The sequence below is a fragment of the Sminthopsis crassicaudata genome, chromosome 2, assembly GCF_048593235.1.
Source record: "Sminthopsis crassicaudata isolate SCR6 chromosome 2, ASM4859323v1, whole genome shotgun sequence".
In the NCBI taxonomy this organism is placed as follows: domain Eukaryota; kingdom Metazoa; phylum Chordata; class Mammalia; order Dasyuromorphia; family Dasyuridae; genus Sminthopsis; species Sminthopsis crassicaudata.
Window position 1 is genome coordinate 499158891 of NC_133618.1, and position 19634 is coordinate 499178524.

The 19634-nt window shown below is 37.9% G+C and overlaps 1 protein-coding gene across 1 annotated transcript; it reads left to right on the forward strand.

Annotated features, from left to right (window-relative positions):
• Window positions 1–541: 541 nt before the first annotated feature.
• ENDOG (endonuclease G) lies at window positions 542–18464 on the forward strand. Its single transcript, XM_074284929.1, has 3 exons — window positions 542–1250; window positions 1901–2010; window positions 17459–18464. Exons 1-3 carry the CDS (start codon window positions 750–752, stop codon window positions 17739–17741), a joined length of 894 nt encoding a protein of 297 aa, XP_074141030.1. The 5' UTR covers window positions 542–749; the 3' UTR covers window positions 17742–18464.
• Window positions 18465–19634: the final 1170 nt, after the last annotated feature.

The window sequence follows — 19634 nt, forward strand, 5'->3', positions numbered from 1 at the left end:
GATTCTTTTTCCTTTTTAATGATCTTTTGGGAATTTTAAAAGGGACCTTGTCTGCCTAAAGGTAACAGCTTCAAAATGTATTACCTATTTTTAGGATTCACAACTAGTGGATCAATGTTTTAATAGAAGAGCAGTGATCAAAGTACGATTTTAGTTATACTCAGCTTGGCTCCTTTCCATTGGGGTTACTTTTAGTAAACGGGTAAAGTGTAGAGGCTTGTGAAAGCTGGAGTTGGAAATAATAGACCTTGATTATTAATTACATTTGTGGGTATCCTTTTGCTCTGCAGTTACTAAAGCCACCTGGCTATCTACATACCCATCAACAGATGCTTATTAAGCTTTTTAATCATCTAGCCTTGTAACTTTGTAACCCTCCAGTCGAAAGGACCTAAGTGCAAGAATCTTTGCATAGCTGAGATTTACGCCAGCTTTTCTAGGGCTGCCTGGAGCCATGCCCCAAGGCAGGAAATTAGAACTACCAATCAAATTCCTCTAGGTAGCAGGTGACTAGAGCCTAAACCAAATTCTTAAAAGGTCAACACCCAACAGTAAGAGACATGTTAGAGTCAGCCTCCCTCTCGAGGATCCCGGAATTTCCGGGCTGCCGAGCGACCCCCTTCGGAACGCACAATAGGTAGGCGCCAGGGGCCGTAGCCCCTTTAAGAACGACGTCCGTGGCGCGGGCAGAGCCGCGAAGGTCGAAGCGTTCTTGCTGTTGGAGAGGCTTGAGACGCCTGGCGGGAGACATGCTGGCGGGCCGCTGGCTGGTCCCGGGGCTGTCCCTGGCCCTCGGGGCCGGCTTGGGAGCGGGGGCCGTGGGTTGGATGAACAGGAAAACTAGCCCTGGAGTGGGAGGGCTCTGGAGCCGGCTACCCGTGCTGCCTGTGGCGGCAGCGGCCGCGGGGCCCGTGGTGCCAGCCGGGGGCCCGGGCGAGCTAGCCAAGTACGGGCTGCCGGGGCTGGCGCAACTCAAGAGCCGGGAGTCCTACGTGCTGTGCTACGACTCGCGCAGCCGGAGCGCCCTGTGGGTCATCGAGCAACTGAAGCCCGAGCGGCTGCGGGGCCCCGGCGACCGCCAGACCTGCGGCTTCCAGGAGGACGACTCGGTGCACGTCTACCACCGGGCGACCAACGCCGACTACCGGGGCAGCGGCTTCGACCGCGGCCATTTGGCGGCAGCCGCCAACCACCGGTGGAGCCAGAAGGCCATGGACGACACCTTCTACCTGAGCAACGTGGCTCCGCAGGTCCGAGACCAGAGCCCGGGGCCCCGCCCCCAGCCCTGTTTGTACAACGCCAGGAAAGGGGGTGGGGGGTTTCCTCAGGGACTTCAGTTAGCGCGGCCGGCCGGGATCTAAGCTCCTGACTGGGCTTACGGGTCGGTCTTTACCGCGGACCCTTACAAAAGCCCATTTTTCCTAGGGTTTGCCCGTTGGTGAAATGAGGAGGCCAGTGCCCCAGAATTTCCTGGGGATTATGGATGCAGAGGTGAAAGGACTTGGCTCTGCTCTAGAGTGGAGCGACTCTAGTCATCACCCTGGTTTATGTTTGTTTGCGTGGGTCGGTCTTCGAGCACTTATTAAGCACCTACTGTAAGCTAGGTGTGTGCCAGGCACTGCTAAACTCGTGGAAAAGAAAGACAAGCAGGAGTGCTAAGTCAGCATGCAAGCAGCTGCCTACAGACAAGCTTTGCATGGGATAAACTGGAAATAATACTTCCAATTACAGGAATACTTCCAATTACAGGACGTCTGCAAGACCATTTTCACCCTCAGACCTGCCAAGTACCAAGTAGTGCTTCGCCATTTCTTTCGGTGCTCAAGACAAGAAATGGGGATGTGACTGAAATCGTAGGACATTCCAACTTGGCTCCCTCTCTGTGTTTTTTCTCTTTTAGGTCCCCCACCTAAATCAGAACGCCTGGAACAATTTGGAAAAGTACTGCAGAAGTTTGACCCAGACTTATCACAATGTCTATGTCTGCACTGGTCCTCTCTTCCTACCCAGGTGAGCTCCCTGGGGAAAGGAGGAAGCCAAGGTGACTTTGTCTCAAATAAGGGGGAGAGATGCTGACCTTTTGCATCCAGTCCCATTTAGGCTCCCCACTATCCCCAGTCTTCCCCTTTCCTCTAAACTCACCACCCTGTAGTACATGCAGGTGTCATTTGCTGGTCTGAGTATCTAGTCCACAGTGCCCTCTGTAAGTCAACAGGTAGGTCTGCCCGGGGATATTTGTTGATCAATCCTGTAGAATGCCCAGATGGAGGGACTGCTTATAGAGAATGCCAGATTGTGCTGTGGGTATGGACTTAGTCAAACCATCCGCTTCACCCACATACACACAAATGGTTAAACCCTCAATCTCACCACTGCTCATAAATTCCACTTCCAGAATCAAGAATTCAGAAGCTGCTCTACTGAATTATAACCTATTGTTTCCCCCTTTCTCTCTCTGCCTCTCTCTCATCTTCATCTTTACTGTGACTTTTTAGTCCCTCAATGTCCCACCACATCACCACCACTCCTGTTTAACCTCCACTGTCTTCCCCTCCTAGTCTTGCCCCTGGAGTCAGGAAGATTCCCCTTTTGTGAGTTTGAATCCAGCCTCAAACACTGACACTGTATCTTTGCCAAGAAAACCCCAAATAGGGTTATGAAGAGTTTGAAATGATTGAACAACAACAAAAGTTAACTAGTTGAACCAGACAGTGTCCTCTCAGTCCCTCCTCCCCTGTGTGATGCTCTTGCCTTGCTGTGTCCCAGCCTTATGTTTTTTCCCCATTCTCAGCTATTCTGAGTCCACCATGAATCTGTTATTCTAACTCACTTGGGCCGTACTTACCCTCCTTTTTTTGTTCTTCCCTCTTGGATGGTTTTCTCCCTCTTGAGCATTGTTCCAAATCTTTTCCTACCATTCCCCCACCCATTTGGCTCTCAGTTTTGTTTTCTCTCCTTTATGTATAGCCAGCTCTTGTGTCATTATTGCTCTTGTTTGAATCTTCTGGTTAAGGAAGTGGTATTTCTGGAAAAGACCAATTCTGAAATTGGTACCTGTGATTCCATTTCTTCCTCTCTCTCCCCTCAACAGTTTTGTCCCCCTCTCAAGCTCTGTCTGTCATCTCATTTATTGACTCCCTTTCTTCTATCTACAAACATGCTAGTATCTCCCCCATCCTTAAAAATATCCTCTCCATAGCGGTCAAGTGAAGTATTCCTCCCTTTTTTGGCCAATAATGTCCTGGAAAAAGCTCTACAACTTTTTCCATTTCTTCTCATGTTTTAATTCCTTGTAATCTGGCTACTGACCTAACCTTTCATAAAAAAAAAAAAACCCTCTCATCTGATTACTGGTGTCTCTAAATTGCTTCAGCTTTTCCTTGAGTTCTCTATGGCATTTGGCTTGTTGAACATTATCTTTTCTGATCTTTGGGACTTGGACTCTGTCTTTCCTGGTTTTTCTACTGTCTGGATGCTTCTCACTTTCCTTTGCTAGAGCATCATCCAGGTCCTGACCCCAAACTGTGGGTGTAAGCCCAGCTTCTATGCTGAGAAGCCAGATACTTGTGTATATTCATTAGCCTTGTGGAGGGCTCCCCCTTCTTCTAGGTACCTTGCTACAAAATCTCAAAGACTGATCGATTTTACCTCCACAAAATTTGAGGCAGCTGGGTGCCAGAGTGAATAGACTGCTAGACTTGAACTGAAAGACTGTAGTTAAAATCCTGCCTGAGATGTCTACTAGCTGTCTGACTTTGAGGAAGTCATTTAACCTCTATCAGCTTCCGTTTCCTCATCTATAAAATGGAGTTGATAATAAGACCTACCTCCCAGGATGGTTATAATGATCAAATAAATAAGATAAAACATTTACAATATTTATAAACTTTTAAAGTACCATATAAACGTCAGCTATTATTTCAGCATCTTCTTAATTAATCTCTTTGCCTGAAGTGTCTCTCCTCTGCAATTCATCCTCCCCTTAGTTTCCAAAGTCATTTTCCTAAAGCCCAGATATGACCTTGGCACTTCATTTCTCCAAAGCCCCAGTGGTTCCCTCTTGCCTTTAGGAACATATTTAACCTTTTCTGTTTGACATATAAAACTATATCATAGCTCCATCATACCTTTACAGCCTTACTCCTTGTTCCCCTTCATACTCTCTGTGGTCCAACCAAAATGGCCTCCTTACTAAATGATTTTCCATGGTTCTCCCAGGCTTTATCACCACATTGCTTGAACTCGCTTCTTCCCCTTCCCTGCCTCTTAGATTCTCTAGTTTTCTTAAAAATTTAGTCCATATTGACCATCTTCTTTGTCTGTTTTTTCTTGATTTCCCCATCAAATTATTTTGTCTGTTTTAACCACTTTCTGGAGTATTCCTGAAAAAGATTCTACAATTCAGATTCTTAATATGGCTAGGGATAACTTTTGGGGAGATTACATTCTTCTTACCCCTGTAGCTCTTGAACCCCAAGCAGCATGCTTCCCATTTACACAAAATCGGTATTCACAATAAGGATATTATTTTATTTTTTTTAATAGTATTTTTTTTCCAAAATACATGTAAAAACAGTTTTCAACTTTTTTTGGTAAGACTTTGTATAGCATATTTTTCTCCCTTTCTGATACAGGTTAAACATGTATAATTCTTTTAAACATATTTCCATATTTGTTATGTTGTGCAAGAAAAATGAGCCCAAAAGGGAAAAAAGAAACATGAGAAAGAAAAAAATAAAGTGAAAATGCTAGGCTTTGATTCACATTCAGTCTCCATAGTTCTCTGTTTGGATGCAATTGGCATTTTCCATTTCAAGTCTTGTGGAATTGCCTTGAATTTACTGCATTGTTGAGAAAGAGCCAAGTCCATCACATTTGATTATCACATAATCTTGTTACTGTGTACACTGTTCTTCTGGTTCTCACTTCACTAAGCATCACTTCATGTAAGTCTTTCTAGGCTTTTCTGAAATCAGCTTGCTCATCATTTCTTTTAGAACAATATTCCATTACATAAACTCATTTAGCTTTTCCCCAACTGATGGGCAATCACTCAATTTCCAATTCCTTGCCACTACAAAAAGAGCGTGAATTTAGGGGTCCTTTATTTTTCTTTAATATTTTAAAAATAGTATTTTATATTTTCCAAATACAGGCAGATTTCAACATTCACCTTTGCAAAATCTTGTGTTCCAGATCTTTCTCCCTCTCTTTTCTTCTCTTTCTTTCCCAAGACAGCAGGCAATCTGATAAATATGTTAAATATTAAATTAAATTAAGTTAAATATGTGCAATTCTTCTAAACATATTTCCATATGCGTCACCAAAAAAAAAAAAAAAAAAAGCAAACAAAAGGGGGAAAAAAAGGTGAAAATACTATGTTTTTATTTGCATTCAGTCTCAACAATCCCATGTCTTTTGGAATTGGCCTGAGTCATGCCAAAGTTGAAAAGAGCCACGTCCATCAGAATTGATCATCATATAATCTTATTACTGTATACGATATTCTCTTGGTTCTGCTCACTTCACTCAGCATTAGTACATGTAAGGTTTTCCCAGTCTTTCTGAAATCAGTTTGGTCATCATTTCTTAGAGAACAATAATACTGTGTAACATTCATACACCAAAACTTATTCAGCTGTTCCCCAGTTGATGGGCAGCCACTCAATTTCCAGTTTTTAGCTACAACAAAAAGAGCTGCTACAAACATTGCAAATGTGGGTCCTTTTCTCTTCATTATTATTTTTTTGGAATTCAGACCCAGTAGTGAGACTGCTGGATCAAAAGGTGTACATAGCTGGTGCTGCTTCTTTTTTTTTTTTTTTTTAAACATAAAAGCATTTGTTATCTTTCCCTTTCATTGTTCCTTTCCCTCTCCCCAACAATGAACCAAGGGGGAGAGGGGAAGAAAGGAAAAACCTTGTAAGAGACTTGCATAGTCCAGCCCAATAAATTCCCATGTTGGCCATGTCCAAAAAATATACATCTCTTCATTTTCAGTCCATTGCCTCTGAGACAGAAGTACGTCGCATATTTCATCTTAAAATTCTCTGGACCTAGGATTTATCTTTGCATTGATCAGAATTCTAAATTAATTCAATTTATTTTTCCTCATAACGTTGTTGTCATTGCATAAATTAATTCTCAATACCAATGTCTGTCTATATCAATCTTTCTAGTTTTCTCAAGTGTCCATTTCATCATTATGATACAGTAATATTCTATTACATTTATAATTCACAATTTGTTTAACTGTTCTCCTGTAGGTGGCCATGCACTTAATTTTCAAATTTTGATTACTATGAAGAGATTGACTATAAATATTTTTGAACAGATGAATCTTTTAGTTTTTTCTTTGATTTCTTTAGGGTAATATAGGTCTAATAGTGTTATAATAATAGTTTAGTTTAGCACAGTTTAGTAACTTTTGAAGCATAGTTACAAATTGCTTTTCAGAATGGTTAGATCAATTCCCAACTTCATCAACAATACTGTATATTAGTGTGCATATATTCCTGCAGCCCTGCCAGTGGTTTTCATTTTTCTTTTTTGCATTTCTCTAATAGTGATTTTGAGCATTTTTTCATAAAGTGGTTGATAATTTGGGTCCATTGAAACTGTTTATATTCATAAAACTGTTTATATTCATTGACCATTTCTCTATTGGGAGTCTTATAAATTTGAACCAATTCCTTGCATTTCTTGGATATGAGATCTTTATTTTTCACAGTTACGGATTACCCTTCAAATTTTAGTTGAGTTAGGGGGTAGCTAGGTGGCACAGTTAGGGGGCAGCCTTGAATTTAGGAGGACCCAAGTTCAAATATGGTCTCAGACATTTAACACTTCCTAGCTGTGTGACCCTGGGCAAGTCACTTAACCCCAGCCTGCCTGGGCAGGGGGGATTTTTTTAGTTGATTTATATTTGTGCAAAAAAATTTAAAATTTTTATAATTAAAATTGTCTATTTTTTCTTATACGAACCACCCTGTTTCTTGTTTGGTCAGGAACTCTTCCCTTATTTATAGATTTGAGAGGTAATTTCTTTGCCCCTCTAATTTGTTTATTTATATTTATATGTTTTATATTTAAGTTATATATCAAATCATCTAATTTTGATTATTTTTCCTTTTGGAGTTTTTTATAGCTTGTATAATTTCTTTTTATTATATTTGAGTTATTTAAACTATTTTTAGGTTGATTTATATGCATAGTTTACATTTTTTGGTAAATATTCATCCATGTTCCTTTTAAGTGATCAGTTTGATTAGCTTAAAGTTAGGCAAAATAGCTTCTGATAATTCCCTTGATTTTCTATTCAATTGTGAAATGTTTTTGGTAAACAAAAATAGTTTTGATTTCCCTTTCTCCTTTTTACATCAGATTAGTTATTAGAAAAAATAAGTGCTAGTATTATTTATCAATTGGATATTTTTTAACTTTACACTTTATTAATCATTTCCTTAATTCTTAAAATTTCTATTGTTTTGGTGAGTTGGAGGAGGTCGATATGTTCTTATTCAGGTTGTTTAGATTTGTGTCCAAATCATTTATTCTTTCTCTTTTTTCAGTTGCATTTGAAGATATAAATTTTCTTTTAAGAAATATTTTTGCTACATTTCATGAATTTTAGTATTTTATTATGATTTTCTGTGAAATGTTATGGTTTCTATAATTTGTTAGTCTTCAGTTCTTTACCTTTCTTCAAAAGCTTTAGTTGTGATCAGCAAATGATGTTTAGCACTTTTCTACATTTTTTATTGAAGTCTTTTTGACCCAATATATGGTCAACTTTTGTAAAGGTAACATGCACAGATGAAGTTTATAAATTACTTTCTATTCTCATTGAGTAATAGAGATTAATAATTACAGTGATAAGTAGCATTTCTATGGTACCTAATATGTGAACTCTGTGCTAAGTGTTTTACAAATATTATTTCACTGAAGAAATTTATTTTATTACAACCCTGGGAAGATGTTTTTCCTAATTTTTCCAAAGTTCTCTTCAGATACTTATTCTTTTTCTTGTTTTATCTGTCTAGGCCTATAAGTAGTATGTTGTATTAGTATTATAATTTTATTATGTTTCTCTCTTTAATTCAGTTATCTTGTCCTTTGAAGTGTTTAGATGCTTTACTATATAGTATGTGTGTTGCCATTGATTTGTTACAGTGCTTTTAAATGTAATCTTTCTTTTTTTTCACGTCTATATTTCCTCTACCTTTACCTGAAATCATGATTATTACTGGTGGATTTGTTTATAGTTCAACTGAAGCAAAATTATTTTCATTCTAATCCCTCATTTTGACTCTAGGTGGACATTTATATTTTAAGTATGTTTCCTGTAAACAACTGTTCTTGGATTCTGTTTTCTTATTCATTCTGTTCTCTTTTCATTTTATGATTGAGTTAACCCTATTCTTGTTTATGCTTAATTGTATATTTTCCTCTGTTCTGTTCTTTTATACTTATTCCTCTTTTTGTCTCCACTCCCATTTTTATAAAGAAGAGGAATGTGGTCAAAGAAACTGAGTTTGCTTGGTATTTGTTTTCTATAAAAGGGAGAGCCTTTCCCCCACCCTGTTGCAGCATTTCTTTTCTTTGCCGCATCTTTGATCCCAAGGTTTTACTCTTCTTTTCTTTGTAATCTTTTCTCCCCCTCAACTCTCTTTGATATCAGAGTTTATTTTTGTTATGATTGTTTCCTTACTTCTCTTCTCCCTTGTTCTTATCTTCTCCTATTATCCCTTTGAGATTAATGACTTTCTATACCCTAATCTTTGTATAACTAATTTTTTATTCTGTTTAGAAGAAAATGGGGTACCCTTTCTCTTTGTTCCTTCATGTTTAAATACTTTTCATTTTATATGGTAGTGATTCTTTCACCACTTAGAATAGTTCCCTGTCCTTCCCAATTATGTTCTTTTGCAACCATTAATGGAGGGGAAGGGGGAAGAGAAGAACTACATAAAGTCTTTTTTGTCATATTTATCTTTCTCTATAGCCTTTAAGATAGTAGGTTTTAAAGAAGAAGACTTTTCATTCCCAGCTGTTTTCCATTTGTACAAATAGGTGAACTTTTCTATGTTTCTCTTGGGTCTTTTGTTTATATTTCAGGATGTTTGTTCAGTTTTACTTTTTTCATTCATAATACTTGCAAATCCTCTATTTTATTTTATTTTATTTTTTTTTTAAACTTTGATTATTATATATATATTTTTTAATTTTTTATTTTATTTTATAATTATAACATTTTTTGACAGTACATATGCATGGGTAATTTTTTACAACATTATCCCTTGCACTTCTATTCAGATTTTTTCCCTTCCTCCCCCAACCCCCTCCCCCAGATGGCAAGCAGTCTTATATATGTTAAATATATTACAGTATAATTTAGATACAATATATGTGTGTAGAACCGAATTTTTTGTTGCACAGGAAGAATTGGATTCAAAGGTAAAAATAACAGTTTACATTCATTTCCCAGTGTTCCTTTTCTGGATGTAGCTGATTCTGTCCATCATTAATCAATTGGAATTGGATTAGTTCTTCTCTATGTTGAAGAAATCCACTTCCATCAGCATACATCCTCGTACAGTATCATTGTTGAAGTGTATAATGATCTTCTGGTTCTGCTCGTTTCACTCAGCATCAGTTGATGTAAGTCTCTCCAAGCCTCTCTGTATTTCTCCTGTTGGTCATTTCTTATAGAACAATAATATTCCATAACATTCATATACCATAGTTTACCCAACCATTCTCCAATTGATGGACATCCATTCATCTTCCAGCTTCTAGCCACTATGAAAAGGGCTGCCACAAACATTTTGGCACATACAGGACCCTTTCCCTTCTCTAGTAGTTCCTTGGGGTATAAGCCCAGTAGTAGTATGGCTGGGTCAAAGGGTATGCACATTTTGATAACTTTTTGGGCATAATTCCAGATTGCTCTCCAGAATGGTTGGATTCTTTCACAACTCCACCAACAATGCATCAGTGTCCCAGTTTTCCCACAGCCCCTCCAACATTCATCGTTATTTGTTCCTGTCATCTTAGCCAATCTGACAGGTGTGTAATGATACCTCAGAGTTGTCTTAATTTGCATTTCTCTGATCAATAGTGATTTGGAACACTCTTTCATATGAGTGGAAATAGTTTTAATTTCATCATCTGAAAATTGTCTGTTCATATCCTTTGACCATTTATCAATTGGAGAATGGCTTGATTTCTTATAAATTAAAGTCAATTCTCTGTATATTTTGGAGATGAGGCCTTTATCAGAACCTTTAACTGTAAAAATTTTTTCCCAATTTGTTACTTCCCTTCTAATCTTGTTTGCATTAGTTTTGTTTGTGCAGAAACTTTTTAATTTGGTGTAATCAAAATGTTCTATTTTGTGATCAATAATGGTCTCTAGTTCTCCCTTGGACACAAACTCCTTCCTCCTCCACAAGTCTGAGAGGTAAACCATCCCATGTTCCTCCAATTTATTTATGATTTCGTTCTTTATGCCTAAACCTTGGACCCATTTTGATCTAATCTTAGTATGTGGTGTTAAATGTGGATCCATGCCTAGTTTCTGCCATACTAATTTCCAGTTTTCCCAGCAGTTTTTGTCAAATATTGAATTCTTATCCCAAAATTTGGGATCTTTGGGTTTGTCAAAGATTAGATTGCTATTTTTATTCACAAATCCTCTATTTTATTAAAGATTCATTTTTCCTTACAGTATTATATTTAATTTTTCTGTATAGTTTATTCTTGATTTTGAACCTTCATATCTTGTCTTTTGGAATAGTCCTAGCTTTTCAATCACAGCCACCAAACCTTTTGTAAGCCTTACTGTATCTCCTTGATGGTGTTAATATTTTCTTTTTTGACTAATTTAAGTATTTTTTTTCCTGACCTGGAAGCTCTGCATTTTAACTACGATATTCCTGGAAGTTTTCATTTTGTTGTTTCGTTGAGAAAATAGCTGGTCAAGTCTCTCTATTTTTCCCCCTTTGTGTTCTAAGAGTTGTAAGCAGTGAGTTTTCATTTATAATTCCTCCAAATCTTCCCATGAGCAATCATAATAATCTGATAATTCTTGGATTATTTTCCCTTGACTTTTTTTCCAGGTAATTTAAAAAATATTATATATTCTTTTCTTCAATCTTTTGATTTTGTTTTCATGGTCTTTATCGTCTTGTTGAGTCGTTTTTATTTGACTCATTCTAATTTTCAGGGTATTTGGTTCTATTTTGGGCAGAATTTCTCATCAATTCACTTTTCTTGGTTCTTCATTGCAGCCACAGTGTCTAGATAGGGTCGAGGCTGTGCTTAGGTCAAGTTTTGCTCTTGTACTTTTGAGTTTTTGCCCCTTTCTCTTGCTTCAGGGAATGACTTCTGCCACTGGGCTCTCAGCTACCTCTGAGCTAGATTTTTCTAGAAGCCCCTCTCCCTTTGCTTGGGCTCCTCCCAAAGGTGGGAGGGCTTCTCTCACATGTACTCTGGCTAGGGTTCTCTTTCTGCCACTGGCTCAGGCCCACTTCTGGGCTGTAGGCCTCTCCCTTGCTGAGTTCTGCTTGGAGCCTCTTGTTGTGAAGTTACTTTGAACCACACTTTCCACTAAGGTGCAGTTTTGTGGCTTAGTGAATAGAATTCCCAGGCCTGGAAGTCAGGAAGATCTGAGTTTGAATTTAACCTCAGTCTCTGGCACTCTGTGAGTCATTTAATCCTGTTTTTTTTAGTTTTCTCATAAATAAAATGAGCTGGAGAAGGAAATAGCAAACAATTTCAGTATCTTTGCCAAGAAAACCCCAGAAGGGGTCACAAAAAGTTAAGACTGAAAATGATTAAACACACACACACACTATCTGTCTTTCTCCTTGTTTCTCTCTTTTTCCTCTAGTCCATGTTATCTATTTCAGGATTTCTGCAGAATTTATGGGCTAGATAAAGGATTTTCCAGGTGATTCTCCTTATTTCTCTTTAAAATGTTAAATTTTAAAACTTTAATGGGGAGTAAGTGAAGGGGATCTGAGTTCCTATTGATCCTATTATGACACTATTTCACAATACTTCTACCCCTTAACTCTGTTTATATAATGATGCAAATGCAAGACTAATCAATACATTACAGTTACTCAATATGAAGCAGATGTGTAACTTTAAATCTCAGATTACCCAGGTGACATTCTCCTTTCATTATATACACTAATGGGAAGAGTGGGTATATAGAAAAACTATTATACCAAATGTAAAGACAAAAAGAATTGACCCTTTCAGAGACAAAAACAAAAAATTAGATTAAAAAAGGCAGAAAAAGACATTTGATGTTTGAAAAACTTTTAAAATCCATGTGTGAAGCAGTATCAAACGTGGAAGGATTAGCCATTTTGCATGTAACTGCTTTTAGAACTTGCAAAGTTAAAATTCACAAAATGAAAAACTTTGAAAACTCTGGCTCACAAGAGTCACAGATCTAGGACAGACCAATGTTGAGAACTGATTCTATATGGTAGGGAACAGTCATAGGGTCCTGTTGTAGCTCAGATCCTGGGAGCAGAGTAAAGTTTCATTATCAGCTTCTAGCACTGTAAAAGCTATAGAGGAATAACCAGGAGAAATTCAAGACCAAAAGGAAACCTGCAGTTCTGTTCCCTTAACTCAACAGCTTCTCAGGTGGGTGAGAGTAACTGAGTATAGCAGCAATCTGCTCTTATTCAGACCCAAATCCAGATCAGGAACTTAAATCCCAGCTCTGCAAATGAAGGACAGGGAAAACAATCAGACTTTGTTCTGGATCAGACCATGTTGGGAACTCTGAGATCTTGAAATGACACAACACTCAATTCCTTAAGAAAGCAGTCATAAGACCAGCTTAGACCTTCCCTCTGGAAATACATAGAGTTCAGTTCTAATGTCAAATATAAAATCAGAAAGTAGGGTAAGAAAAATGAGTAAACAGAAAAAATCCTGTCATAAACTATTATGGTTACAAGAATGCTCAAGTCACAAAACCTAAAAGAGAATGACATAAAACATTTGCAAGCAAAGCCTCAAAGAAAAGTACAGTATGGTCACAATTAATTCCTAGAAGAGATTAAAGTATAAGTTTTAAAAAGAGTATAAAATTTTTTTTATAAATTACATGAGAACTCTAGAGGAAAAAAAAGTTAAAAGTTAAGAAACAGTTGGAAAGAAAATAAAACAGCTTGGCATAAGAGGTACAAAACTGCACAAGCACCAAACTCCCTAAAAATCAGAATGAACCAAATAACAACCAATAAAGGCTAATCACTCATTGAAACGAGAAATAACAAAAATCAAAAGCTTGGGGGAAGAAAATTGAAGAAATTTTAAGGTGTTTCTTAGCAATAACAACTACCTTGAGAAACAAATCCAAGAGGGAAAAAAAATCATTGGAATACTTGAAAGGCATTACCAAAGAAATCTTTAAAACAAACAAACAAACAAAAAAAACTGTCTAGATCTCTTAGAACCAGTGTATAAGGTGAAAATAGAATTCACTAGTCATTTCCTGAAAGAAATCACCCAATGAAAACTCCCAGGAACAGTATGGCTGATACTACTACAGGCAACCAGGAAAAAAAAAAAAAATCAAATACTGAAGAGCCACAGTTAAAAGATATAGGATTTAGCAGCCACTTCTACAAAGGAGCAGAGAGTTTGTATTGCTTATGCCATTTCAGAAAGCAAAAGATATAAACTTTCAGCCAAGAACTTAGCCCATATAATGGAGTTTAATCCTATGGGGAAAAAATTGAACCTTAATGAAATAGTGGCCTTCCAAGCATTTTGGATAAAAACACCAGGTCTACATAAAAATCTTGAAGTTCAAGCACAAGAATTAAAAGGTCATAAAAAAGTGAATATGATTAAACAGTTAAAATGCACTAAACAAGGATGAGCTATTTACATTCAAATATAGGAAGATGATACCTATGTCTTGTACGGAATCCTACAATCAGCAAAGAGGGAGGAGGCAGTCTAATTAGACAAGATATCAAAGTGGCGGTGTATATCTAGATCTTAAGAAAAAAGTATAAAGGGGGAGAGAAAAATACTACGGGTAAGGTATTAGGGGAAAGGATGTCAAATAATCAGGGTGCACAATCTATATAATCACATAATATAATATCATATAATCACAAATCTAACAAAAAGGGTGGGTGGAATAGGTGACACTTGATCCAAACTTTATCTGATGTAATCAAAAAATATACACACACATGCATCTCTCTATGTATTTATGCGTGTATATATTTTATATATATATATACATATATGTATATTTATACATAAATACATAAAGAAGTTATGAGGAATTGGAGAATAGATTAAAGGAGGGACTACACCTAAACAAAAGAAACTCTTAAATGTATAAAAACATATATATATAAATATATATATATATATATATATATATATATATTGTTCTTGAGGTGACAAAGAATAGAAATCTGAGGATGTAAATTGTGGAATGCTTGAACAAGTTATATGATAGAAGACTATTGAGTTGTAAGAGATTATGAAAGGGATGATTTTGGAGAATTCTGCCTAGGATAACTTATATGAACAGATATAAAATGGAGTGAACAAAATCAAGAGAATAGTTTCTACTATGACAATGATATTGTAAAAAGAACTTTGGAATGATTAGGGACTCTGCTCAGTGGAATGAGCAGTCACAATCCCAAAAGACTAATGATGAAACCTCCTTTCAAAAGTATATGACTGAATACAGTACAAGACACTTTTTCAATGTGGCCAATGCAGAAATTTGTTTTTCTTGATCATACATATTTTTAATGAATTTTGTTTTTGGTTCTTAACTCTGGGTTGCCATGAGAAGAAGGAAAGATATTTTTGCTGATTAAAAAAAATATATGCATAATTTTTTAAAGCTTATAAAGGGATCTTTGGTTTCTTCAAAAGCCACATGTGTCTTGTTAACTCTACTAGCTTATAGTTATTATTAACTAAAACTACTGTTAGGTCATTGCCAATTAGACCACACCCATGCTCTGGGACCTTTGCTGTGTACCCAATTGTGTATTTTGTTTCAACTATTTCTTCAAGTTTTCAAAGTGCCTTATCGTGGCATGGAAGAGACTCATGGAATCTGGAAGCCTATAATAACACTGAACATTTATGTAACACTTTTAAGAATTGCAAAATGCTTTCATAGCTACTTTAAGGGTAGCTACTATTATCCCCATTTTACAGATGTGAAAACTAAAGGATATATAACTTGCCTAATATAATAGCCGACAAATATCAGCACATGGATTCAAACCCAGTTCTGTCCTGACTCCAAGTTCAGTTCTTTACCTGCTATGTCTAAAATCTACTTAGGGGGTACAAGTGCTGACAGATGTTATCCAACTGGAAAGGCTCTGAATGCAGGGCCTATCTTAGTACCAGTCTAGCTAAGTACAGAAAAAAACATCACCTGAAGTAAGCAATCACCTTTTTTTTGGCCCTGATGCTACAAAATTGTTGTCTATTGCAGAACAGGTGAGTTGTTATCTGCTTCCAAGGAGAAGACCACCCACACAGTGAAATCTTGGCTTTAGATGGGTTGGGCTCAGTGATCCCTGATTTCTTTTCTGAATCTAGGATTCTGTGTCCTATCTCTTTAACTAGACTGAAGCTGACCATCTACAGCGCAGCTGCCTTCCAAATCTGGGCCCGTCCAGAAAGGCTTCTGGAACAGCCATTCCGGCACTCTCGGGCCACTTTTTACCTTGCCTCTGCTTAAGTACCTTTCTCCTGTCCCAAAGCTTTCCAACTTCCTTTGCTTCCTGATGTTCTAGATCAACTTCACTTTCAGACCAAACTCTTATAGATCGTGTTAATTCTTTGATGATTAACGTACACCTATGAGGTAATATTTGTACAGCGTTTTGCACAGGGCCTGGCATGTAATAAGTGCTATAAAAATGCTAATTCCCTATCTATTCCTCTTCCATCTCCCATTGATTCTGAACCTCCAGATGCTGTTGCTCACATCCCATTTTTGGTCCTTTGCTGACTGCTGCTTTAATCCCTTTTCCCCTCGACCATTCTAAAGCTACCCAACAATTCCACTGCATCCTGTAATCTGCTACTAGGTAACAGAGGAGTTTTCATCTTATACCTTTTCCTTTCTTGTTCCTCACTTCCTGCTCTCACTGAGCCTTGGTATTCCCAACTTCCTTGACCACTTACTAATCATGGCTGGGAAACTGGATGTTCCTTGTGCCCATTGCTACTTCCAGACTTTACCACCATCATGGAGTAGCCCCTCCTTTGAAGTTCATTCAGTTTGCATTACAACTAATCAGCATTCTGCGGGCTATCTGCCAATCTCCAAGGCACTTTATTTCCTCAGTTCCTAGTGCTCAGTCTTTATCTCCTTTTAACTCTTATTCAACATACATATCGATACTTGCTCAATCCCCTTATTCTCCTACTCCTCAATCCCACCTCAGCTATACCATTTATTTCCATATTCAGTAACTCTGAATTCCTTTATTTTTACCACAACCTCGTCATTCACCTCTAATTCTGCCATGAGATCCCAAATCCTTTTATTTTTTTTTGAGATAATCAGAGCTAAGTGACCAGTTACAGCTGAGGCTTAATTTGAATCTAGGTCATCCTGACTTTGGGGCTGGTATTTTATCCTCCAGTGCCACCTAATTGCCATGACCTGTTGCTGATCATCTCTTCTGGACTTAGCTATTCCTTGTTACCATCCTCCAGCAATCTTTTCACCACGCACCCATCTCATTCAGTCATTTGATAAGCCCTGCTGTACGTTTACAACATCTCTCCCTAGGCTGTCGTGATAGCCTGACACCCTCCCTTCCTTCCTTTCCTCAGCTCTCAAATGATGCCCTGTCCTCCTCATCCCCGTTTTTCCCAGGTATTTGGCTTTTTAGATTGTCCCCTTTCTTTATCCCCAGTATCCCCCCACCCTCCAGCCCATCACATTCTCTGCCTTTCAGGGACACTGGCCCTCTTGTTCCTCATATGAGATGCTCCGTCTCCTGATTCAGTCAGTTCACTGACTGACCTCTATGGCTAGAATCCTTCCTCATGCCCCCCTCCTGGCTTCCCTGATTTCCTTCAGGTTTCATATTAAAGCCCCTTTCTGCAAGAAATCCTTCCCAGTCCTCCTTAATCTTGGTGTCTTTCCTTCTGAAATCATTCTCTGTTCACCCTAGGGATGTATCTTGTTTATACATAGTGGCTGGCATGTAATTTTGCCTGTCTCACTCTGAGCTCCCTGGGGCCCAATTTTGTGTCCCCAGCACACAGTAAGGATCAGATAAGTGCTTGTTGACAGCCTTAACTGGATTGTAAATTTTGAGGGCAAAGACCTGGGTGTACTAGGGACATTGTTGTGACACACATGAATTTCTATTGATCCACTGCTTTTCCCTGTCTTTTCTGTTCTGCCTAGGAGGGAAGCTGATGGGAAGATGTATGTGAAGTACCAGGTGATTGGCAAGAACAATGTAGCGGTCCCCACCCACTTCTTCAAGGTGCTGATCCTAGAGGCTCCTGGGGGGCAGATCGAGCTCCGTTCATATGTGATGCCCAATGCTCCTGTAGATGAGAACATCCCACTAGAACGCTTCCTGGTTCCTATTGAAAGCATTGAGCGGGCCTCTGGGTTGCTCTTTGTGCCCAACATTCTTACACGGACAAGCAACCTGAAGGCCATTGCCCCTGGAGCTAAGTGAAAGCAGGGCAAAGGGACCTGATGAGGAACAGAATAAGGGACAGCTCATTGCAGAGTATTGGACAGGATAATAGCTCTGATACTTAACTATCTGTATGACTAAGCACATCATTTCCCAATATGTAAAATGCTAGAATTTCTAGGGCTAGTGGATACTGAATCTTCCCTATTTATTCCTGGGTATCTCTTAGGATGCTAGGCTAAAAGTCCGGCCTTACCTTTGAGTACCTACTCCTGCTTCTGGGGAATAGATCAGGCTGGGACTTTTTCATCTCTGTTGGGGAATGTCTTGTCTTCCCTAGAATTGTTTCAGGAAGTTCTCAGGCACCTCATATGATGGGGAAGAGTCTACCTGTGGTTGTGTTTTGTTGGACCTACCTTTAATAGATTAAAGGGGATGCTCCTTGTGCCCCTTGGAGTAAAATTTCAGCTTTATAATAAAGGATTTGCTGCTGGTTGTAATTTATGGCCTACTAGACATGGAGAATGGGCATGTACTTAGGTAGGAGAGGTTCAGAAAATTCCAAGGATTCTACAGCTTGATGGAGTCAAGCCACTTCCGTTGGGTACCTTCGTCACCTATGAAAGTTGTATTTTGTTTCTATCCCTGCTGCCCACTATCCTTATTAGGTTTTTTGGTAAAGTTATTTTTGTCATTTTGGATTTCATTTTCCTATTTGAAATGAGGAGGTTGATAAAGACATTAAAAAGAAAATACGAAAAATTTTAGTGTTCAAGCATTCATTGTGTTAATTGTATTTCTCAAATTAATCTATAGCTCCAACAATAGACCAGATTACTAAGTATACTTTATGTAATTAGAATAATAAAAATGTATGTGAAGGATATTACCAAGAGCTAACTTTTTTTTTTTTTTTTTGAGGCTGGGGTTAAGTGACTTGCCCAGGGTCACACAGCTAAGAAGAGTTAAGTGTCTAAGACCAAATTTGAACTCTGGTCCTCCTGAATTCAAGGCTGGTGCTCTATCCACTGCACCACCTAGCTGCCCTATCTAAGGGATAACTTAGTAGTTGAGCAAAGTAATGTAATTCGTCTTGAGGAATAAAACATGAAGATTAACTAAGAAATAATGAAAAAAGTAGGAATTGAGTTAGTTTGGTTTTGCTAGATCTTAAATGATTAAAATAGCAATGAAAAATCTGTTTAATATCAGCAAAATATAGAAAACCTTATCAGTAGAATATAGTCATTAAGATTTGGAAGGAAAACCATACTGCCTTAGTCTTTGATGATCAAAGAATACAGTATTCTGGGAAAACTAGTTAGTAGTTTGGTAGCAAATAGGTGTACACCATATGCTGTTACACCATATGCTGCAACACCAAGTAGATAAATGGTTAAATTAAAAAATTGTATTATTAATAATTTAGGGGAAAAAGAAGAGTCATCATCCCGACTTTTAGTAGGGGATGAATTTGTAACCAGCTATGACGTACATATAAAAAATAAAAGACAACTTCGATTACTTGAGCAATTGTAGAATTTTGTAAATCTGAAATGCAAAATCTACCAGGAACTTCTATGGTATGATTAAAAAACATTTTACAATAGGTAAAGAATTTCCCTTTTTTAGACTATTCCCAGAATTCTTAAACCATTTCCAGAATCATTTTGGGAAACTTTTTAGACCTTTTAATTAATATTGAAGAAGACTATCCCCATTATTTTACCCCTCCAGAAATTGATTGTACAAAGACCTCTGAATACTTAGATCCAGCTACCATTTGTTTGAAGGATTCCAGAATCAGATTAAGATGTGTTTGGCTTTAGTGAATTATCAGGCCCAGGATGGTAAACATAAGAGGCATTTTAATCTCCTTGAACACTTCCATGATGAGGGGTTTGTTATAGTATGACAAGTTATTTTTCTTTT

What these genes read in the sequence shown, in the direction of transcription:
- ENDOG (XM_074284929.1), top strand. Translation starts at nt 750, where the DNA reads ATGCTGGCGGGCCGCTGGCTGGTCCCGGGGCTGTCCCTGGCCCTCGGG. An exon ending in TGAGCAACGTGGCTCCGCAG is followed by an intron (nt 1,251 to 1,900) that starts GTCCGAGACCAG and finishes TTTCTCTTTTAG; the next exon opens with GTCCCCCACCTAAATCAGAA. An exon ending in GGTCCTCTCTTCCTACCCAG is followed by an intron (nt 2,011 to 17,458) that starts GTGAGCTCCCTG and finishes TGTTCTGCCTAG; the next exon opens with GAGGGAAGCTGATGGGAAGA.